Source organism: Anas acuta, chromosome 1, assembly GCF_963932015.1.
Source record: "Anas acuta chromosome 1, bAnaAcu1.1, whole genome shotgun sequence".
NCBI classification, from domain to species: domain Eukaryota; kingdom Metazoa; phylum Chordata; class Aves; order Anseriformes; family Anatidae; genus Anas; species Anas acuta.
In genome coordinates, this window is record NC_088979.1 from 116197034 (window position 1) to 116222260 (window position 25227).

Sequence of the window (25227 nt, forward strand, 5' to 3'; positions counted from 1 at the left end):
TTTGTTGATGTTTTCCATATGATAGGTCCAGAATAAATAACCAGGCAATAGGCCAGGTGATAATCCAGAATAAATAACCAGAGATGGTTGTATATCTAAATTGAATTAAAAATAGCCTGAACATGATATGCTCTTTTGTATTACATATAGAAGGGATGTCATCATTGGAGATATGTGTTCTTTGACCTTTCATATTCCTTCTGGGAAATGAAATGAGCCCATCTGACTGCAGGACATCAGGAACAGTTATAGTATTAAATGACTTAGGATGGCAGTAATCCTGGCTCAAGAAGTTTTGCTATTCACTAGTGCTGGGCAATCTACTTCACAGAAAGTGACCTTTCTAATGTCCGATCACCAAATGCATGAATACACAATTATGTTAGACAGTATGTGAAGTTTTTCCATTCTACCATATAGCAATGTCTTTGGCAGTGGCATTTTTAGATTAAGAAGGTTTTTTTTTAAAAAAAAAAAAAAACAACACACAAAACATTCTAGGTAAAATAGCAGTATAAACATGATAATAGGTGTTTAAATTGTTTTAAGTATAGTTTATTGTGCTTTATGCTATTTTAGGTGATTGCTAAGTATTATTTTAAGCAATCTTTATTTTAAATGCTCCAGTTGGAGTACCTGCTAGTCATTATTTCCATGTCGTTACAGTAGGGCCAGTTGTCAGCAAGAAGTAGTGTTCCTTTATGGTAGATGATGTCAGAAATCATCACAAGGCTATTTATTATTTTGCTGTGTATGCTAGGTATATTCACAAGCAAATAGGTATCTTCATTTAGAGCTCTTGAAAATTATGCTTTTGCAATATTTTCCATTGCTCAGTTAAGCAAGTCTTTTTTCCTAAGTGAAATAAGTGTCCTGAAGATGTCTGTTACCTAGGTTTTGCATCCTACTGAGTGAGCATTTTCAGTTAAACATGGTGTTCAAACTGCTTAGGAAGAGTTGGTATTTATTGTCTGTTACCTGTTTATTTGTACTACAAGTGCTGCTGGCACTTATTGATAACTTCCTATGAGAGTACATCTTTCTTCTCTGAATGCTAGAGAAATCATCAGTGATTTTTTTTTTTTTTTTACATTTATGGCATGATGAAGAGGACTAGAACTTTTAATGAATTCTTTTCATTCTGTGCTTTATTCCTCCCTTTATGATCAAAAAGTGAAATCCCAAGTCTTCTTGTAGAGTAAGTGCGTCACAATATTGTGGCAAATGTAGTGTCTGAGCATACAAGGATGTCTATGCTCACAAAAAAAAACCATTTTGTACAAGAGAGGGTTCAGGTAATCGATTAAAAGGAAATCTTCTATATTCCTCCTAAGCAATGTGCCATTATGTTTAGCAAACAATCTTGAAGTCTGCAGAAGAGACTTAAAAAAGAGAATTCCACTAACCTGGAACCCTAAATCTTACCAGCTGAGCAAAGGCAAAAAAAGCCTTTTTTTTTTTTTTTTTTTCCTTTTTCAGTAAATGATATCTTAGAGAAATTATCTTTTAAGATATTTGGATAATTTTTGAGGATAGAGAAGTTTATTTCTTCCATTAGGAAAACGATGTTATTTTCTGTGATTAACTGATCAGAATCCTTAACCAAGCTGTAAGGGACAACAAGTTTTCAAGCTTACATTTAAACATTACATCTTTTTTTTTTCTTTCTTTGAAGAAGAGTACATTCGATAGTCTATTGTTTTAAGACCACTTTGGATCTTACTTCCTTGTTGTGCGGGCAATGCTTATTGGATGCACACCAATTCTTCTTCCTGAGTGTACACATTAGCATCAATGCAAAGATGTTCCACTCCATGCAGAGTGTGTTTGGCAGCTGTGGGGCCCTGATGATAAGCTCTGGAATTTGTTCTTCCCAGCAGCAGCACATGGGATTGCGGTTGGTTTCCTGGCAGGCTTTTCAGTCTCCTGGCTAGCTGTATTGTTAGCTGTAATGCCAGGTGGTAAACTTGACTTTGGGAAACGGGCAGAGGTTTCAGCCACTTAACTAACATTCCTTTTAGTTTTCTACCATGTTTCCGGCCACATTCTGTATAATTTATTTTTAATGACATGGCTTTTCATACTTATTTTAGTTCATGTGATATATCTTAAGCATTATTTGGTTTAATCTTAACAATGTAAAAGTTGTTCATAGTCTATTAAACTTCTGGACAACCTTTACCCAAGTTTCAGCAATGTTTCATCTCCCTTGTGAGAGAGTTTGTTTTCACTATAACAGATATCAACTTCATGCTGTGCTTTGTTTGTATTTTTGAAAATGTGAGCATATAGCTACGTTCTAGATGAACTCAAATATTAAAGTATTCCAGTTTGGTTTGTTTTTTTATCAATGGCACCTTTTCCCACTTCTTAAAATGATCCACACTTCTGATAGTATTCCTGCTATTCAAGGTGCAGTGGTTAGCTTTAAGGTGTTCCAGATCCCATTAATATTTCCAGGAAAAAAATGATGAAAGTAAAGAAAACATCAACACACATTTGTCTAACACGTCTATTCTCAGTTCTGTTAAAAGTCTGGATGAATGTGCTGAGTTGAAATGCTTATACGATGCTAGGTAATGTTACTTGCTTAAGGCAAATGCTATGATAAATGCAGCAAGTTGTATGACATTGCAGATACTTTGTGTGGAGATACAGGCGAACTTTTACGTGACTTTGAAGTGCACTGAAACATTAAAGAGGAGATTTTTGTTTTTCCTTTCACTTAATTTGCGCTACTATTTTACTAATGGCAGTAATACCATATAGAATATATACAGCATGTTGTTTGTTGATAGCCAATACAATTCAGAAGAGATTGTAATTCTAAACTATATAGTGAAGAGCAAAATAAAGGCAGGCTTTTCTGTAGACACAGGTGCAAAACTAAGTTAGACATGTAATAGATATCTGGATGATTTTGTGAGATTGAGGCAATGGGATGATGCATATTTATTGTGGGATGAAGTTTAGAAGCTAATATACTTTGACTGTAACCCACGGTGTATACGATTTATTTTTCTTTTTAAAGCTAATGCTGATGTTCTCATGTGTCATCCTTGAACGCTAGTCATGTGAAACATTGATTAGTACTCTGGTGCTTTGTATATCTGAAGACCTAATTAACCAATTTAGTTACCTGAAGACAAATTTCAGTTATAACAAAAATCACATTACATTTAAGAATTTCAGTCACAGGAACCAGGAGACCTTCATCGTATTTACCATGAAAAATTTATGAAAAACTACTTGTTTTATACTGGTGGAATATAGGTGTAGTCTAGTAATAAACTGAGTACCAGATTAGAAACGTGAAATCTTCAGTTGAAATGTTTTGATTATGTTGGAATAGTCTTTCTAAGTTGGTAATTTATATGTGTGTGTGTAGGTATGTGTGTGTATTCTTTTAGTTGATACATTAAATTGCTGGAGGGGGAGTGGTTCTAAGGTCATGAGAAGGGTGAACTTTTCACAAAAATGATGAAATTGTAAAGCGTCTTCTCAGTCTACCATATATAGAGTTTTTATAAAGTAAATATGCTTATTCTGTGTAGGGAAGGCATATTAATTTAACAATTTGGCTGTCCTATAAATGTCAGCATGTGAAACAGTTGTTCTGTACCAGGAGTAGTTGTGTTGATCTTTTTAATGCCATTTACTTCTTTTTTTGTGTTTGTGTGTATGTGTTTATATTACTTTTAAGTGGGACATTCTTCTATATACAAGCTGAATTTTACGCACACTTTTTTTATGCCTCCACTACTGCAAATATGGTATGTGTTTGGTTTAGAATTCCTCTAGTTATTCAATATGGAGGATAATCGAAGATCTTATTTTTCAGGAAGAGGAGAACTTTGCCCGTAACAAAAATCAACAGACATTTTATTCTGTGTACAGAAATACTAAAACGTGCCCTGTATTCATCCTTCCACATATAATTTTGGTTTCTTAGTAGTTATCTCTTAATCTTACCCTCTTTCTAAACAGGCCTTTTACAACAAATATTTAAAATTAAAGTGTAGACTCTCTATGCCAAGACCACTTTCTACATATTCAAATAGGAAGGTAATAGTTATCACTAAAAATACCAGTTTTACACGTCATGTTACCTAGAATTTGGACACATACAATATAGAAGTATTATATAACTTGGTACTGCTCTGTAGGTAATTAATTCATATCCTTTTGTTTCACAGATGATGTTTATACACCTGAGGATATTACTAGACAAATTGGCGTGGATGTAGAAAAACCTTTCGAATATACTGATACCCACGAAAAGCCATTTTCTGGTAAGATGAATAAAAAGGACAATGTACCAATTTTTAATAGTCATGAAAAATTGGAACATCGCCTTTCCTATACACACACATACACACACCAAAAACAAACAAACAAACAACAACAAAAAAAAACACCTCCACTGAAGAAGAGAAAATAATTTTTGGTCATCCTCATTAGTGCATTGTCTCTTGGCTTCAGGATGGTATTAAGAGAGAGAAAAACAAGAATATTTCATGGTCAGTACTTAGTATGTGGCATATGTTTGTGACTAAATATTACCATTGCCAGTGCTCATTGTATCCTTGCGATTAAACAGCCACTCTACTGTAAACACTGATCTTTTTCATATCTGTGGGTTCTAACTAGCAATGGGGAATGCTTAACCAAATTACCTACCCACTTATGAGAACGCTTTTTTGGACCTTAGGATTGTTAGGAAAATTAGAATGCTAGGATTGTTGCAAAACACTGTGTGAGTGAATAAGCTTACAGTTTTTTAACTTAAGTAGACTTTACATGTGATTTTTAACTTTACATGTGCTATAAAAGACTTGTCAGTTTTACTTCTCTTGCAAGTCTTACAATTCCATTTTCAAAATATTCTAAATATTTTTACAGAAAAACAACTTCCCTGAATAATCCTTTAAAAATACACTTCTCATGTTTCACTTTTTTTCTAATCGGCTTCTTGGAAATTTTCTGTTGCAACTGAAGAGTTATACTATAGTATTTTTTTTGTTCCACATCTACACATAACAATACAGACAAGCATGCAAACACACTCGCAGAGAATTTTCTTGGTTTTATTAGCATAACTAGGAATAGACCTTGCTTTTAACTGTGCTTTTTTACTGGCATAAAAACTGACTAAACTCAAAATATTTCTGACTTTGCCCTTGGATTTATTTTTCAGCTGCGTCTGTTGTTTTTGGTTTAGATTTTCCTTTTGAAAATATGTTATTTGGCTTTAAAAAAAAAGATACAGATATACACTTGTTAGTAATTAATAAACTGCTGTTTGCTCCTAATCCCTACTGGATTTCCTTTGCACCTAATTTACCTGCACAAAGACAGCAGCCTTGCTTGACGGCTGAGTTCTGATGTTTTATCTTTTTAAATTTAATTCAATCAGAACGTTGTATTCAGCACAGATTATGTAGCGTGGTATACTCTTAGGAGTAGCTGGATTCAAACTACAAACTGAAAAGAAGCATGGCTCTCTGTTTTGCTTTCTTTGTTTTTTGTTTTTCTGTCATGGCATGTTGAGCAGTGATGTCCACTTAAGTAAATCCAGTCTGTGATTTGCAAACACTGCAATATTATTTTTTTTTTATGCACAGAGATTTTAAAGATGCTTTTACATATGCTTTTACTCATCTTTTGACATTAGATGTTTAAAGTTAAGCTTTTAGAGCTTTGAAGTAAGCCAATACCTTGAATTCTAATCATAATAGACAGTCGGGTATGTTTGTGAAGTTAGCTACTACTGTTCCATAATTTTCTTGTATACTTTTGTGAACTCAGCTATTTCTATGGTGCCTTAATATTTATATGAAAACTCAATTTATTGGGTATAGCTATAAGTTAGCCAATATTTGACCTGGCTTTTATGTATATATATTTTTTTTTTCTTGAAATCTTAATGTGTGTTAACTGACAGACTGACATTTACACCATACATGAGGTATGAAAAAGATGCATTACAGCATGCAGCACTGATGTGTTGTTAGTAGTATGTCCTAAGAGGCTATTCAGCCTCCTTTTTCATGAAGAGTGATAGGGGTGATAAAGTAAAGGAAATACATTCCCTGTCCAAAGAACACCTGAGATGAAATAAGTCCTAATAGTTCACAATGCCACTGTTTTAGCAATAAGCCAGGCTATCAGAAAATCCCTAAATTCTTGTGTATGTCCTAGTTTACAAACTCAGTTAATTACATTTGGTAACATCATAGACTGTCTTCTAAATTACCGTGGAAGTAGAAGGGAATGGTAAGGATTCTCTTTTTTTTTTCCAGAGTGCAGTATAGTAGATTCAACTGTGACACACTGTTTCAGCTTGCATTTAACTACTGTGGTTGTGTTCTTTGGAAGATACAGTAGAAACCACTAACAAGTCAGTGCTTACATATTTTTACCCCATAAATACCTCAGACAATCCCATTTCCTACATACGGGCAGTTGGATATTAATTATGGGTACTACTGTGTAGTAATATCTAGGGTACGATGACATATAAACAAGTAATATATAATTTTTCAAGTCTTTAGGCATATTTTTTCATCTCTGCCTGATGAAGAATGAATATGAAACTTATATATACTGTTTTTGAAACCACTAAATCTTTCTGAATTAGATTTAGCATTGTTAACTGTCTTGGTCTGAGGGATAAGAAAAGGAGAAAAAAAAGGGGAGGGAGGGGGTTGTAAATGATTGCAGAAGTCCGAAAGTAAAAGTGAACCAAGAAAGATGGAGATGTTCATGTTTGTATATTGTAAGTATTTCTAAAAAAGCTTTCCCAAATGAGTCTTTGGATCTGTTCCCATCTCACCCACAATCACTCTATTTATAGGGTAAACTAGGGTCTGATAAATAGGTCCTGGGGAACTCTACATAGCCAGTAACTCAGTATCAGGCAGCTCACAGTTTTGTTGATATTGGCAGCATATTAAGAATTATATTCTGTTAAGGATTTTCTCCTCTTAGGTACAAGAAGTCTTTTGTTACATATACATGTTGCACACATCTAGTTTTTTCCTAAGGAAAAAAGTGCAGTGGTGAATAGTGGAAGAAAAATCTTTTCCTTTAGCCTTTCTTTTACGTGATAAAATCCTTTGTAATAGCCTGGAAGACACAGAAAAATGTTCTGTATCAGTTATCAGACTTAGGTTCTCCTTTCAGAGCTAGCTGTCGAAGGACCCTACCAGATAAATTTAATGCATATTGGCTGGAAATGTGCATTGAAGCAGCCTAGTTGGTTGCTTCAGGAGTTTCTAACACGATAACAGTCTTTTTTTTTCATATCAATCCATGAGCTGACTGTGACTTTCATTGTTTATGTTAAAGTGACATAAGATAACATATCCCTAATAATCATTTCGCTTTTGCTACATCTTATGTTTTAAGCTGAAAGTGACAAGTTTTATCAGTTAGAAAGCACAAATGAATTGGAATTTTGTGAGTAGGATACTGAAGACATTTCCATCTAAACTCAGGTGGTGTTTATTGTGGGAAGAAGTATCCCGTCAGCTGCCAAAAAATAACTGTTAACAGAAGTGAGTAACTACACAGAAAATAAATCTCTGAAGTATTTGTACAAAATCCCAAAGGAGCTACATTTTCTCATTGTAAGCTTGGTTTAAAGTTCCACACCACCACTTCCCAAAGAATTTAAGTCTGAAAATACAACTGTTCTTGGCTCCTTGCTTCACCTCTTTGCTTTTGATTATAAATGAAACATTAAATATTATTTCAGAAGTCAGAATTTAACTTGTAGTAGGTTTTCTGATTTTATGGAATTTGAGGGTAACTAATTAACGACACTGTCCTGTAATGTCATTCAGTAACTGCATCACCAAGACCTCAGCGTCCTCCTATACCTCCTGTCAAGCCTACACCTATGCGAAGAAAACCTCTGCCTCCAAATACTGTGACTGGTAAACCAGGGAGTCCAGGTATCTCAGCCTTTACCCATAAATATTTTATAGTGTGTTAGATACTAAACTGACTGGTTGTGTACAGGAAAATTTTACAGTATAGATTCTCTGTCTTGAATCAAATGTGTTATCTACAGAAACCAGTTTTCTGGAACATGCATGCCTTGTGTCTTTTGTCTTTATACATTGTGTTTTCCTTTTGTTTTCCTGACCTAGTTGTGTAAAAATCATCCATAGCAAGGGAGCTGAAAGCCAAGTAGCGTCATGCAAGTCATCCTTTAAAACATTTCAATGTCTACTAATAGCATTTGCAGTTACTTAATGTATGTGTCAGATGGGAGATATCAAATACTGTGCTTCAGTATGTACCCACAATTGGTAATTAATAAAGGAATTCTGTCCCATGTATGTGTCCCTATACGATAGATATGGCACATCCATTAACCCCTGCTAATAACTTAAGCTAATAGGCAGCCAGAAAACTCACTGGCAGGTAGAGGGATATGAGTTATTACATGTACAATGAGTTTAACTTAATCTATGTGTAACAGTATTCCTGCTTCTCAGTATCAGTGTAAGAGCGCTCAGAATCTTTTACGTTTACTATTTTATTTTAATTTTACCCTGAAGCTAATATTCAGTGTCATCTGTATATTTTGTCTGTGGATTTGAAATTTGAAATTGTGTGTGTTAAGGGGGTTGTGATTTTTTTTCTGAATTTTCTCAAAAGGAGAGACTGCCTTTCTGTTTGGGCCTGCTAGGGAAGTCCCTTTTGTCCTCTCCCTCTTTTGCTCATTTACAAAAAAACTGGTCCATCTCTGCGTCAGCCAACATCCTTGTGAGAAAGTTTACCCCTGTGGCAGGTCTTCCTGTTGGCAATGGTGGAAGGACCTAAATAAATCTTCAGTATTCTGTGCATCAGATTAGAACTACAACCTCAAACATGGATGAAACAAGCTGTATATATTCTCAACAGCAGAGCCAAGATAGAAAAGTTGTGTCTGTACTTCCTGTTGACTGGTGGCGTTTCCTTAGTAATAGCTAAAACAGAGCATAAGACGTTGTCAGTCTTGAGCTATAGCACAAAAAATCTTCACTTCTTGCATTTTCTTTTGCTTGTAATGAGATCTACGCTTATTTTCTTTCTTAAATCTGTAATTCATCTACCAGCATTTTGGAATTCCACCTTTTTTTCCATATGCTAGAGGCCAGGTTATGGAGTAGTCAGCAGTTATCATGCCTTCCTAGACATTCAAGATGGAATAAATCAGTTAGATGATCTGGTCCTTCCTTGTGGGACTGGTAGTAGATTTTCCTTTTAGTTTGTTTCATAATGTTTGTCCTGCTTAGTTTTGAACATCATATGAGTTTCTTCTAGTTCCCAGGAGAAACTGTTCCACAGTATTAGCAGGAAAATTTTGCTTCAGTGTTCTTCTTGGATTTTCCCTTCTATAATGTTGTTCTGTTTCTCTTTCTTATTAACACTGTGATTAATTCCTTGCTTGTATCTTTCTTACTTATCCACTAGTTGAGTGTTATGGGAAGGTTTCTATGCAGACATTAAAAGTCTCCTGAATGGAAAAAAAAGGAAATAGGAGTGTTCCAAACCTTTGTCAGTCTGAACTCTAGTGAGAGTCTTCATAAATTTCTACTTTTATCCCGACTTTCCTTTTTTTTGAACTTGGTTTGTCAACATTCTGCCTTCAGTCACCATGTTCTTCTGTGTCATACATGCGGTGAAGGTGACTACATTATGTAGTTCTTGGCTTTTTGGAGGTGAGATTTTGCAGTCTTACAGTGGTTGTCTGGGAGGTTTCCAGGTTTCTGTTGGTGACTTCAGCTGTTCTGTGGTGTGAAGAAATGTGCTCTTTTATTTGTGAAACAGTTGGTTATTTTGCGTCTATTTACCAGCCAGTGCTTAATAACCAAATCATGTATGTTCTAGCTGACTGAATCTGTCAAAGACAATCTCCAAATAGCAAAGAATTTTCTTACTAGACTTCAGGAATAGGTTCTGTTGGCAATAAAGAAAACACAGAATTTTCCTAAACCCAACTGGGAGCTGTTGAGTAAGTTTTGAGGAGAATGTCATAGTTTAAATGAAATCATGTGCCCGTTTATTTTATGAATCACTCGTCAGAAATCTGAGTTTTTTTTGAGTTTTTGATTTTCTAAATAGTGAATGCCTTGTTGCCATACATTCCTTCTTCTGTCACTATAGCTAAATCTGCTGGACCAACAACACCTGTGAGGACAGGAATTCCATCTAAGACACCAACAGCTTTTGCAACTCCAGAGTATTATGGTGAGCATAATGTAGACAGCTCTGGTTTCTTTTTTGTTTCTTTTTTTCTTTTTTTCTTTTTTTCTTTTTCTTCATTAACATAAAAGTTTCCTTTTTTTTTCCTCTGGCTTCCCTTTCCTAAAATAAATTGATGCACTATAATATAAGAAATACTCTTTCTGGAGTGATTCTGATTTCTGTTTATGCCACTTTGACTTTTGCAACTTGCCTGAATTCACCTGGCTGTCATCTGATACACATCTTTGAAAAATGAGAACATGATGGCTCTTCCATCTTTTGAGAAATCAATACATGCTTAGTAGCCTTTCAGTACTATTCAGGGTCTACTTTAAATCTGTGAAAGGTGTAGATAAGACACTTATTTTCCTGAATGTTTCATTTTGCATAGGACATAAATTTAAATTATTACTTGAATGGTGGCTGACAGTGGTCAAGATGGTTGTGATATACTACTATGTATCTGATCGATATGCAACTATCTAGATAGAAAAAAATACAATAGGATAAACATTATAGATAGTTAATAATTAGACCTTTATTGTGGGGAATTAGACCTAGAGTTGTGGGGAGGGTGTGCTTAGAATTAATTTTTGAGACAAAATATAATCTCATGATACTAGATGTATGAAAAAAATGCTTGTTCTGAATATATCATATGTTCTGTTCATTGATGTCTATTTTAGTATTTGTATCTAAGGGAAGATTCTGTTCAATATACTGGCTATTTACCACAACATTAATGTTAAGAATCCTGAATGCTCTAGCACATTTCTGCTCACAACAATGTTTGTGTACAATTTCTTTCACATTTTGTGGAAGTTTTACACTCTGAAGACAAAATTTGTGATGTCCTTGTCACTATTTTTTGAAAAGTTGTGTCCCAATTTAATAGTACTATACATTCTTTGAATATGAAGTGAGCTCTAATTTAAATGGCCAGTACAGTGCAAAAAGTTGCTTTTAAAAAGGTCCAAAGTACACTTCACATAAATTGCATGAGCTGAATCCAGCAGGAGTTGTGAATTCTGTCATTCTGATTATAACATTCTTTATGCTGTTAGGTAAGTATGGGGTTTACCTAGCAGCCAAAATTGAGTCCTTAAAAGGAAAAAACAGATCTGACATCAAAGGTCTACCATGGAGGAACTTTAGCAGGGATGATTTCAAATGCCAAATGAACTGTGAGATACAGCAGTTCTGAAACTTTATGTTTATTGCAAATTGAATTACAACCGTGTCTCTTACAGTCGATGCAACTGTCTTCAGTTCAAGTCCTACATCAGAAACAGATTCTTCAGGCAAACCAAGGTACCAAGGTAGGATTTTAATAGCTGTGGTGTTTCTTTTGGGGGGAATGCATGGACACTGACCTGTTTTATATCAAAATTATCTTGTTTGGTTATTTGAAGGCCAAAGCTTCATTTGATTCTGTCTATTCCAGTCAGATGAAAGGTGACAACAGAAGGGTGAAGGCAGTGCAGATTCCAGGTCTAACAATACCCCACCCCCAAAAAAGGCAGCTTAGAAAAGGGTATTGAATATATAGTTTTAATTCTTAAACATTTGTGTTTCATTTTGACTTGTACAGATTTTTGCATCAGTCCCTCAACTGAAAGTTGTACGATGGGTGGAATGGCATTGATGTTTTGTTAAAAATATTGTACTGAATAACAGCTCTTTCTTATTGCTCTAAGCCCCTCATGTCAAGTACATGAAGAAAGATGATGATGTGCCTTGCTCTATCACAAGCTCTCTTGAACATTTTCCTCAAGAAGAGGCTAGCATCAAGGAAGAACCTACCCGTCCTCCACAAAATCCTCCAACCAACCTCACAGTGGTGACTGTTGAGGGCTGTCCAACTTTCGTCATATTGGACTGGGAAAAACCAGACAATGACACTGTTACTGGTTGGTTTGATTTCTTTCTTATCTTGTTTCAGAATACAGTATTTCAAGCTTATTTTTACTTTGACAGTGATTTTGTGCCATTTAAAATAATACTTTCATCCCAAAAGTGTCTTACACTTCAGTGCTTTTATTTCATGCCGCTGTGACAGTATTCTTTATTGCATGGCTACTTGCACATAATGCAGACAACTTTCTTGCCATTATGTTTTTGATCAGTGAGCCAGATACAATGAAAGTATCTGTCTGGTAGGTCAGTAGAACTCTGCCAGCATATTACTTGCTGTACCCATTGTAAGACCACAAAGTTCTCTTTGTGTAAAGATTCTGTTCATTTGAGTCTATGCCTATGCCTATGAGTACCTAGGTAGGCATGCAAGAAGACCGCTCATAATTTTTCTGTCTGCTCTGTATCAACACAAACTTACCAGAATTGAATATGAAAATTATGGTTCTTCTGTACTGTCAGGATAATAGCTTCCATTTTTACCACTGTTATAAAAGAGAACTTTGATCTGCAAAATCACTAACTCAATCACTGCTGTGGCCAAACAGATTTGGCTGTGTTGCTTTACAAGTGAGTAGAATAAGTAAGTCTAGGAACTGTGAGGAGGAAGATTTGATCGCTAGCCATTCACTTTAGCGTGTAAGTGGGATATTTACAGAAGTTGCTTTATATGCATGTCATGACAGATTTTACTGCAGAGCTGTAATGGTGACTGTCACATGCTCTCTTCCCCAAAATAGTCTTCCCTTGATTCTCTAGAAATAATTACTAAGCTCAGCCTGGATTCTTTCCTGTTCTTCCCACAATTTTGAAAAATAATAAATGCAGATCCAAAGGCACACTCAGAACAAAAATAAGCCTGTACCACCTTCTTCTGAGAAAGAGGAAGAAAGTTGCCCCTTCTGCTGAATTAAAAGGGAAGAAAAAAAAAAAAAAGACTATAGGCAAGTAAAAAGTAACAATCAGAAAGAAGAATGATTACCTGACTTGTCTTCTGTAATGTGCTGGAAGAAGTGTGAACCGATTTGTAGCGTATTCCTAGCTTTAACATTAGGCTGGGGAGAGGCTCTTTGTGAACATTCTCCTTTCTAGGCAGTTCAGCTATGCCTCTTTTTATCCAGGGAAAACCCTTTTTGTTGCCGTTGTCATTTGGAGGCTTCCTCCACAGACCTGTCCTTAGCTTGATAAGATCAGATAACTTGCTTAGTTTGCTTTTTTTTTTCTTGGAAGTAGACCTGTTTTTCTTGAGTACATTAATGAACCCACTGCAGCACAACCATTTCAACTGCAGAAATAGAAAAAAACATTTACATTATAACTGGAAAAACTGTCAGCATGCATCATGTAATGAGGAAAACAAGGTCTGATTTCCTTCTGATACAGTCTTATTTCTGTTATTTTTCGCTGCTCCTCATAAGACTTGTTCTCTAGACCCTTCACCAGCTTCATTGCCTTTCTCTGGACATGAATACACATAATACAAAATGTTTGAATTCTGTGGCTTAGAAATACTCCCACTGAGTTTTTGTCCTTCATCTTAATGTCTAAAAAATAAGTCCGTTAATGACTCATCTAAGAATGTTTTCTGTAGTCAACAAAAGTCAATGAATCCCATTTTCTCCAAAAGGTGATTACTTCATATTGGCACAAGAATGATATTACTTGTTTAGAAGAACTTAAATCAAGTTTTCTGTCATCTCCTTTATTTTTGTATTTTGAAAAAAATGTTTTTTCAATGTTCTGATTTGGACATCACATCTTTATTTTTAATGTGCAGTTTCAGATAGAACTGTGGATAATTTGTTGAGCCTTATTTAAAAAATACTGCTGTTGACTATTAGTTAATATGTTGCATGAGGGTTTTCATAATATTAGGTATTACTAAAACCAAAATTATACTTTGGTAATGGAAAGATGTGACAAATAATAGCTAAAGTAGTGGTCAAGCTTTCCTCCTTGTTTTCATAAAAGCTGCAAAATGTCAGGGACCAAGAACTTTTTTCTGGTGCCCTGCCCCTCCTGTTGAGTTGTCTCAGAGATGGAGGGCAGTGTATTGTCTAGTCCACTGAGGATCACTGTTAATATACTTTAACGAGCAGATGCTGGATGCACTTCCGTAGTTCATTGTATGTGTGCATGGAAGCACATGCCCCCATGCATTTGTTGTATTATCCTTTATTCTTCAACTTGAATGAGTTAAAAAGTTTAAATCATGTGACTTGGGGCTAGCAGAAGTGCAGATGGATTGAATTCCTGTGAAGTTATCTACTGATTCTCTATCCAGATACTCCTAAGGCAGTGGAAATCCAGCCTCTGTCCTGTCCTTAATAAGCATCATGGCTCTAATGAAGCTTAATTGTGGTGAATAAGGGCTTTTCCTTTTGTGTGTGTGTGTGTGTGTGTGTGTGTAGGAAAGGGTCTTTGTTTCCAAGAAGGAAAAGCGTAGAGAAAACACTGGCTTTTTGACATACTCTTAAACCCATTTTAAAGTTACGTGTTGCTTCATCTATGCTCCAAATATAAGATATGATATAGAAAGACCCTGTGTAGTGGTTGCTTCTGAAACCATTATAGCAAATAATCTAAAATCCACATGTACATATATGTGTGTAATTGCTTGGTCTGAAAGACTGGCATAGAAGCTTGGAGTTGTGACTCATGTCAGAGGATGCATGCTAGAGATGGACTGTATCTTGGATATGGTTATGATTTTTCAAAGGGGCATCTTCTTCCCAAACATCTGGTTCTACTCCCCTGTTTAGAGCATGGCTCACACTCGGTAGTACATACCAGTGAGGTGAAAATAAAGTAGTAAGTCTCTATAAATAATACAAATACAAAAAAAAAAAAAAGTACTTAATTCTAAACTGACAGATTCCCAAGAGCATAAGCAAAATTAGTGAGCAGTTTACTGTGGAAACCTAAGTTTTATTAGGTCTTACTTTAAGTTAATCAGGGTTTAAGCATTTAGAAACTGTACTTTCATCTTTGATGCTTCTTTTTTCAAACTGAGGGATATGTAAACTTACTTGTGTTCAGTATTCTGTCAGTAGAGTACCCTTGGGGAAGGTGAGATTTTGAGTATCCTCTGTCCCATAACTGAATCATGAGAAAGGATGAGAGGCTAGGCACTCAGCAATCTGTAATTGGAACTCTAAGGAGTTTTTCTTACCATTTTAGAATACTAACATCCAGACTTGTTCACATGAAATGTCTGTACAGCCTGTTAGACAGTAGGAGTGGAAATCAGATGGAAAAAAGGGAGAACAATTAAGTTCAAGTGAGAGCTGTTATTTAAACACGTTTCTCTTTACTGTATTTTTCTAGAGTATGAAGTTGTGTCAACTGAAAACGGAGCAAGTGATGGTGAAAAGGAGAAGTCAATTATCACTACAAATCAAACCCATTCTACGGTGGAAAACCTAAAACCTGACACAAGGTAATTAAGTAAAATGATTTTCTAAGTTTCTTCAACTAATTTACTCTGTCAGCTGTCTGCCACTTCAAATGCTAATATATTGAAATATATATGTATACACACACATATATTTAAAAGTAATTACTTCAAATAAATATATATATATATATATATATATATATATATATAATATTTATACATGCACATATACATATGGCAGACCAAATTGCTTTTACTTGTGCTCTGATAGGAGAAAGGCATGCTTTGCTTTTACTTTCTTTTAAGTGAACAGATAAGCTGGATCTGAGGAAACTTTATGAAATTCCAAAGAACACATATGTGGTCTGGACAGACTACAAAAAAAAAAGGAAAAAAATGCCTTTTTTTTTTTGTTTTAATCTCTTGATAAATTTAGCAGATGAAGAAACAAGACAAACATGTGAAATGTTATCCTGATGTGTCAGATAAAGATTTATATGTAGTTGTCTCTCTGTGAGGTTTAAGGATACTCAGCACAGCAGATGCAGGCTCCTTGGCTACGTAGATGTATGCATTCAACTGCTGGAATGCAGGTTAGGCCACTGTATGAAGTCTGACCACTGCATTGCACCATAAAGAGGTGCAATACGGAGGCTTTCTTTCAGTATATAAAAACAGCTGGCAAGTTAAAAATGGGCCAGTGAGTTCCGGTTGATGGCAGGTATCTTGGGCAACTATGCCAGTGTTATAATTCAGTTCAAAAAATCTCATAAAATATATATATGTTCAAATCTCATAAAATATATATATGTTCAAAATATAATTATATATATTTATATTTGTCCAAGATGCCTGCCATCAACCGGGACTCACATATATAAAATATATATATACATATATATATATATATATATGTATATATATATATATTTATATATATAATATATTTATATATATTCTTTATATATATATATATATATATATATATATTCTTTCTTCATGGTAAGATTCAGAGCAGTGGGGGGGGGGGGGGGGGGGAGGAGGCACTGTCCTGTGTTTTGAATTACTTATTGATTGCATCAGAAAGTTAGTGAATGTCAAGTTTCTTTTGCCCTGTAAGACCATTTGGCTTTGGTAACTGGACTTTCCATTTCAGATTGACTGCCCTTTTCTACTACTATCTTTAAATTGGTAACACAACACAAAATTCTTTGTAGAACCCATCATGAATCTTAACTTCTAGGCAGTATGTGGATTAATCTGAGGCATTAGTTCTTAACTTTTACCTAGTTGTGAGCAGCAGCTTCTCAAGGGCGTAATAAGGAACTGTTGCAGAAAGTGGGGGGGAAGGGAAATGGAAAAGAAAGGCTAAGCAAATTGAGACACCCAAAAAGAACTTCTCTAAGAGACTCCAAAACACAAAAGATGGGCTAGGACTGCTGTGTATTGCATAATGGTCATCTCTGTTATCTTCTAAAGGCATATTGCTTGTGAAAGGGTGAACTACAGATGTGTCATGACATGTCAGTTATGATACACTAGCAATACAACTGATGCTGGTGACCAAGCATCAGTCAAGTCAATCTTGTCAATTGAGGAGGCTTAGAAGAGACAGCAAAACAACAGGTTTTTGGAGTAGCAGCTGAAGAAAGGTAGTGGGCACTGTTTTCTTTTCTGTTTCTATTTTTGTTTTAGGATCTGCTTTGAAATGATGCACTTGCATCCCCGAAAACAACTGTGAGTTGTTATTGAGACTGTTTTCCATTACACATTCAAATTGGTTGAATTTGGTGACAGAAATTAGATGGACTGATTAAGAGTAAAAAGCCATAGAAGCAATGTGAAGCCCTGGATGCTGAGAATAATGTCCAGGTGGCTAAAAGAGGAAAGCATTTTTAGACTGCTGCTTTTTAAGAAATGGAGCAAGGTGGAGGCAGGCAGACCCAGAAACCGTTGGAAAGGTCATAAGAAAGACAGGAGTTCTGGGAAGCAGATAAAATAGTTTTTAGTTTTAATTTGTAACATTTCTGTCAGTCTTATGAGAGGACTTCTGGGTTTTGGTGATCAACAGCAGACCAGAGACCATGGACAAAAGATGTCTTTGGAGTGTGAATTTTGTTAAAACAAGCTAGATACGAAATCAGCACTAACTGGTAGATGGTGACTTAGGACATAAAAGGATAAATTTACCTTGGTGGGGTGATGACTGTAATCTCTACTCCCCTAGCACCAGAAAGAAAGGACCCTGAAAGTCTTTCTGGATTCAGGAGGGTATCATCTGAAATTGAAAAGGTTTGATATGAATTGCAATGGTGTCCCTTCGGTCTGAAAGGATTTCAAGGAGGCAAAGTCCTCAGAGAGGCTTTGTTTGATTAAATTCTTATTTCAGAATGTGTTTCCTAATTCTGAGATGTCTTGAAAGCTTTGGCAGAAGCACAAGAAATTGTTACTGTTGCCATTTGAATCTAGGCTTGTTGGCCATTAATTTCAAGGAAAGTAAGAAATGGATTGAAGACAACTGGCATCACGTAGACAGTTCTAGTGTTGCAAGGAAAGACAAATGTCTATAATAAAGATTTCCTAGCTGTCATGAGCTCATTGCTCACTAGATGAAGTAAATGGACTAGTGGATAAAACTGTCTTGAAAATATGAGGAAGAGAGACAATGAAATACATCTGAATAAATCAATTGAGCTCCCCAAATGTCTGAAAATTCATAAAGTAATACATTAAATCTGGGAAGCAGATTTTTCCATAACTAGCCTTAAAGGAAAGAGCTGCAGAAGAGGTAGAGCTGGAAATGAAACTTGGAAGAGAAAAAGAAATCCCTCTTGCAAAGGACCAACATTTACAACACTACCAGAAAGTATATGGAAAGAGATGATCAGTAGCAGAAGGTGGATTAGCTGGGAAAGAACCTCTTGGCCATGAAACAGTTTGGAGAAGCTGACAAGCTGAATTTGAGATGCTAGTTTTCCAACTTTTTTGAAGCCATCAGGGATGCTGTGTGAATCCCATACGCCACTCTAAAGGTTCAATGCCTCCAGAGTTGAAGAAAGTTCAGAATGTATCTAATCCATGTAGATCTAAATGAAGATTTTCAAAAACAATAAACATGATTGTGGATATCATATCTTAGGCTCTATGGGCAAATTTGAATGTGAAAGTTCTACAGCAGCAGAATTACAGTTGAAGCCTGTAATTCTCCAGGTGTTTACTCTTTAGGAGCAGTAGAGAACAAAGATGGTTTGCAGCCCCATTGTCCAAGATCTGTTGTCCTCTTGAGGTAAAATAGGTAGGAAGGGTATTCAGTGCCTGGCCAGAAGCTAAAGAATTAAATGCCCACATCTAACAGATCATACTGCTATACCTCTGGAAAGTTCTGCAGTAAGCTAGATACCCTTCCTCTTTTAGAGAAGGCATATTTTAAAGATGAGGAGCTAATGGCCAGACTTGGAATATTTAAGAAATTTGGACTTTGTTAGGAAGACAGTCTCAATGAGAGACTGAAAGTCTCCCTTGAAAAACTGCATGTGTGACTGCAGCTGTCCAGAAAAAGAATGTGTTGGCTAAAAGAGAAGAGGAGTTCTGATTTGCAGTACTGTTACCAGACATACAACAACTTGTGAAGGTTACTTTTAAACAAAAGTTTTATACATTAGGGCAGTCTGTCTTGTAGTACATGCGTAATACATAGAAAACTTCCATTAATTTTAGCAACATGGAAAGTACTAATCATGATATCCATTATTTGGTTGGTCAGAGTTTTGAAACTGCTGCTGTTCCTGGCACTAATCAGTTACCTGGCTCCAGGTACTCTGGATCTAGATTGTTATTTAGTTTCATCAAATATTTTGCTTCTTATATTAACTTTTACCTGAAATTTCTCAAACCATGTTGTATGGTTACTGTATATAAGCTAGATAACTATATATACTTCTTACAGATAGTTATATCCAATTAGCTGGTGCTCAAAGAGAAAACCTTTATCTTGTTTTACCAATGTCCTCTGCTGAAGTGTTTCTGTTATAGATGTGTTTCTGTGAGCTATTAATCACATATACACTGTTGTTGATTGATAAGTTTGTACTGCAGTTAGCTTTTACTATCCTTCATATTCTTCAGGGATTTCAGAGTAGATTCAGGTCATATTTGAGTCAAACCTCAATTCAATATCACTCTTACTCCAATTTTTCTACAGCTTTTACTATAGTTATTCCCTACTTTTCCTTCTTGTTAAATGAGTGAGATAGACAAATTCCATTCATCCTCCTTTCTTCTAGTTAAGCTGACTTAAGTACTGAGCTACTCAATTTTTACTCTGTCATTCAAGCAGTGAGTGTCTGTGTGCTTATTAATGAACCCTGGACAACCTAATGTAGCTTTTAATTTGGTCCTGTTGTGAAAAGGGGTGACTTCCAGATGACTTCCAGAGGTCCCTTTCAATCTAAATTACTGTATGGTTTTATCTTATGTGGGTAGTTTCCAATCTTGTTAATTTTGCCCACTTTCTTCAATGCAGGCTGATGTATTTTTCTATATTAAAGCAAATATTATTCATTTCTTAGCAAAGAAAAATCAGAGAAAAGTATGAACTGGCAGCTTAATTTTTGTCTTTCATATGGAAAATTCATGTTTTTCATGCTGAGAGCAACTCTCATGGTGTTTTGAGAAATGTATCATCTACTCTATTTGGAAAATGGTCAAAACTAAAACACAAAACTGATTTTTTTGGTCAAAGCAATTATAGTCTCGCTTCCAAGCAGTTGTTTGAGGAGTGAGATTTGTAATATTCTATCTAACCTGTCATACAGGTCTCTTGGTTTTGATTTTTTTTTTTTAATGGGGCTGTCCCCACAGGAATGCCTGTTTTCATTGGCATACCCCAGACTTCATTCTTTGTGCTCTTCATCTATTCTTATCTTTAAACTAAAAACTGCCCTTAAAGAAAGAAAGTGGGTGACTTCTCCTATGCTAATAGTCGTGCAAGATCTGCCATATGTGAATCTGTCAAAGTAAGGTCGTTATTCAGAGTTTTCCACATTTCTCTCCCTGAGATGCTTTCTTGTAATAGAGCTGGAGAAGCCTGATATAGAAAGGGGCTTACTGTGATTTTTGTTTCCTTCATTCTGTCTCCTGTGTAGTAATGATGGTGTTCATCTGCATCTTCTCCTTCATTAAGATTAGTTTCACTGTTCTGTAGCTTTTTTCATGGACCTTTTCTAGCCTAGAATGTTAAATACAGTTGTTTGTTTTGGAGCTGTTTTTGTTGTTGTGTGTGTTTTGTTTTGTGTTTGTTTTTGTTTGTTTTTGTTTTGCATCCAATTCTTCTTTCCCATTTCCAAAAGAATTTTAGTTCTTGTTTTTTTTTTTTCAAAGTTTTAGAGTTTCTGACTTCTTAAAATTGATTTATTTTTCTAAGTCTCCCAATCATCTGATATAGTATCATTTGGTATTTCTGCTGGTTCTTCTGCCAAAATATGTAGTCTCTGTATCCCTGCTCTATCTTGAAATATTTTTTAAATTAGTTGTGTATTTCTTCTTTCTTTGTGGTGGTTTGTTAAAGGGCAGTTAAGTTCATAGAACATACCGCTAGTGTCCAGGAAACTTTGCAACACCATTTTCTATATAAGCCTTCAAAAAAGAGTCTGGGTGTTGTTGAAAACAGTTCTCATGCATGTTTGTTTTGGCAGTAATTGGAAGGTAATAAAGGAAAATATGAAGGCTGCAGTTCTGCTGTATTAGTCAGAGATGTGCCAAATGGCCTCAGGAAATTCAGGTAGTCCTTAAAATAGGGGATGTGTCTGTCGCACTAGTCTACTGGTGAAAAATTTTTAATCCAAAAAAGTATTAAGAACAATCAAAGAGTCTGTGATGCTTGCATTTCACATATATGTAAAGCTTCCTTTTAGGTTCTGATCCTTTGACTACTTAAGTAATTTGGTGATTTCAAATATGCTTTTCACCTTTAAAAAGGTGCTTAAAAGCACATTTGAAGTAGTCTCTTTGGACTTGTGCTTTAGATTGTGACCCAAGGTAGAGTATGTTTCCAGTCATGAGGAATCTTGAGGATTAAAACAGCAGGAAATGCAAAACCAGAATAAAACAAATAATCATTATACTTTTAAACACACACAAAAACATCAAATCAATTAAAACAAACAAAACTGTAAAGTAAAGGTGAGAAGTGTAGGATATATGCACATACCAACCTGTTCTTATGATGTGGTAGGTGGTTTCCTTCAAAAGTTTATTTCATATTTCTTTAAGGTATGAAACAAAAAAGAGAATGGTGTTATAATACACTCAGAGACCATACCAGGTCTTCAAATCTCTACTGAATAATACAGTCATAGGATGGTTTGGGCATCCACACCTTCTCTGGGCAGCCTGTTTCAGTGCCTCACCATAGTAAAGAATTTCCTCCTAACATGTAATTTAAATCTCCCCTCTTTTATTTTAAAGCCGTTACCCCTTGTCTGATCACTACACTCCCTGATAAGAGAGTCCCTTCCCATCTTTCCTGTAGGCCCCCTTTAAATATTGGAAGACCCCTATAAGGTTTCCCCAGAGCTTTCTCTCCTGTAGGCTAAATCACCACAGCTGTAAGCTTTTTATAAATTTATAGGCATTAATTCATATGTACCTGCTCATGTCATTATTGCCATTATCAAGTATTGTGTGGTATTGCAGTTAGTATCCAAATTGTGCTAACCACATAGAAGAGAAAAATCTCCCAATGCAGATAGCTTAGATTTTGGTAACAGCAAGTGTCATGAGATGAGAATTACAGTGAAAGCTTCAACAGTGTTAGGATAGGAATATGAAGATTACAGAAAAATACTGTTTTTTTTGGTACTCTATTACAAGGCTTACAGGATTTTGTAATAAATTGTTGTTGATGCCAGGGTTCACATGTAAGCACTGCTCATTTTTTTTGGCTCTTCTTCCAACCTAATTGGGAGAAGGACTCCTCAAACAAGCTCAGCACTATTTATTTGTTTATTAATAAAATATTTCCTTCTCTTATGCCTAGTTTTGTTTGCTCTGTGTGATCACGCTGTCAAGCATGCTCTGCAGAGAGAAGCTCAATACATTGGGCAGTCCTGCATGATTGTTATTTAGCCACCGGCATCTCCCCACCTATTGACCTGATGTCCTAGGACTGTGCTCAGCTCCTTTAGTCGTCAATATTGTGATGAAAGACTTTCTTCAGCTATTTTCAGTGCTGAAGTCTTCCATCTTCTCCTTTTGCATGACTTGAGAAATGCAGGAACAGTTACCTCTGCCAAAGTTCCATGTGGAATAGTGATTTCCTATGGCGGAAAAATATGCTCTGCATAGTAATTACTGTAAAGTCAAGTCCATTTAATCTGCACAATGACTTCTATTGTCTTTGCAGTATGGGAGGATTTGAGAGGCCTAGTCCTCTCCCAGGTGAATAGGATGGCATTCTTAAGGAGTGTAGAGGTGTGAGAAATGTTAAATTGCTTACTTATATTGGGCAGCAGATCTTTTGGCATCGTGAGTGCACAGATATAAAGATGAAATATAGGCTGCAGTTTCTCATGAATATCAAGTCTACCTATGATGTAGACATGGGATAATCATTATGTAGCTTTCCTATTTCCCCTTATTAACTTTGCCCTACATACTTTCTTGAACCTCTAGGCAATTTTCCCCTCCCTTGTAGCTTGTGTTGGAAGTATGTAAAATTGCAGCAAGTACCCTTATTTTTACACCATTTTACTTCTATGTTCATTGAATCGTAGAACTGTTTTTGTTGGAAGGGACCTTAAAGATCATCCAGTTCCAACCCCCCTGCCATGGGCAGGGACATGTTCCACCAGACCTGGTTGCCCAAATCCTAATTCCAGGGATTGTGCATCCATCCACAGCTTCTCTGGGCAACCTGTTCAAGAGCCTCACCGCCCTCATAGTAAAGAAATTCTTCCTAACATCTATTCTGTATCTCCCCTCTTTAGTTTAAAGCCATTATCCCTTATTCTACACTTCCTGAAGCTTTTCTTCTTCGGCTTTTCAGATCTTCCACCTGACACACAAAATGGAAGACTTCATACAGTTTTCTTTGAAGAGAGACACACCATGGTTTTAAAATTAGTCAGATACATAAAGTCTGTCACACCATGAACACAGTCTAACTTCACCTTTCTCTACCTTTCAGTTTTCAGTCAATTAGTTAAGTTCATCTCATCTTCAAAACTGGTCGTTTCTAGTTTTTGTACTGTTCCAGCCACTGCTACAGTTCCAGGAGCAAGTGTGGCAGAGGAAAAGGAGGCTGTAATGTTTGGGTACCTGTGAAAACACTTATCACAAAACTGGTGATTTGTATGTATTTTAGTTTCAAAACTTGCTCTTTAATATTATGATTAGAAAGCCCTCCTAAGTGATTTTTTTTAAAGTCTATCCATTAAACTGAATGTTGAACATAACTTTATTACTTTCCCCTTTTGCGGTTTTCTTTTTCTGTTTACATGGGCTGAAATCTGAAGATTTTAGTTCTTTACTTAAATTTTGCCATAGCTTTCCCATTGTGGTTTGACCTTTTGCGGAGATCTTAGTGGTCCCTAGACCAGAGTTTGAAAAGCACTGTTTGGAAAATATTTAGACTTCAGTTTTGTTTTGGTCTTTTTATGGAGGTAGAGAATTGATGGGTCCAAGTTCATGGATTCAAATTTTTTGGAACAGGACTGTTTCCAGTGAAGTATGTTGCTTACTGTTACTAACTCCAAGTAGGACATATCAGCTCCTGAGGACAATATATTGGTACAAAAATCAGCAAAATACCTTTTTTTTTTTTTTTTTTTTTCAAAATTCTCCGCCATCTTGTCTAGCTCCTGATTTTCTGGATGATAGAGGAAAATAACTTGCAAAACCCTTAAATATTCAGGTGAAATCCAGATTTGGCATCTACAGATCTTTAATTCAACACTTGTTGCATCATTACTTTCCAAATCCCTCCTACTGCCCAATCCAGTTCCATAAAAGCATGACACCTGCTCAGTTTTTGTCCTTTCCTTGTAGCCAGTGCTGTGGAATTAAAAAATAAAAAAATCCAACTCTACATCAGGAATCCTAGGCAAAAATCTCTCTCTTGATTTCATATGAAGTGGCATAAAGATATGACTATCATCTATAAAATTAGACCATAAGTGCCCATAACAGCAGTAGAACGTACCATACTGAGCTATCAGTGATCAGAGTTCAGTCAGTGACCTAGCTGTGACCCTGCTGTGATGGAAGCGAGAGAACTTGTCTGGAGACTTACATTTGAAGGTATGCATTAAATTGTCCATTGTCCAAAATGCATCTTCTAGCTATTACTTCAGAACACCCAATATATTAGTGAGTCTTCATCATTGATTATTCAGAAGGGATCTCCAATTGCTGTGCTGCAGTTCTTTGAGCAGCCACCTTTCCTACTAGGTGACAATATTTGACCAAAAATGTTGGGTTTTTCCCCTTAAAAAAATAATAAAAGAAAACCCTAGAAATAAAGGCAATTGCTTCTGTAAGCAATTTCTAAGTTTGTCTTAGACATGTTGCGGATGGAAAACAGTTACTTGGTACTGCACAGTTAATCCACTGAGGTTAATTAGTGAGCTGTCAGGTTTTGCAGGAGCCAAGAAGCAATGAGAAGTAATCTAGAGTTT

The 25227-nt window shown here is 35.8% G+C and overlaps 1 protein-coding gene across 50 annotated transcripts in view; it reads left to right on the forward strand.

The window, feature by feature from the left end:
* Positions 1 to 25227, forward strand: part of ABI3BP (ABI family member 3 binding protein) — a 148251-nt gene that overhangs the window by 111559 nt on the left and 11465 nt on the right. For all 50 annotated transcript variants that reach the window (XM_068695482.1, XM_068695319.1, XM_068695399.1 and 47 more), the window contains 6 exons: positions 4197 to 4292; positions 7848 to 7958; positions 10162 to 10245; positions 11493 to 11561; positions 11940 to 12152; positions 15484 to 15595. In XM_068695482.1, the coding sequence (XP_068551583.1) occupies positions 4197 to 4292; positions 7848 to 7958; positions 10162 to 10245; positions 11493 to 11561; positions 11940 to 12152; positions 15484 to 15595 (685 nt within the window). The remainder of the gene's footprint in view (positions 1 to 4196; positions 4293 to 7847; positions 7959 to 10161; positions 10246 to 11492; positions 11562 to 11939; positions 12153 to 15483; positions 15596 to 25227) is intronic.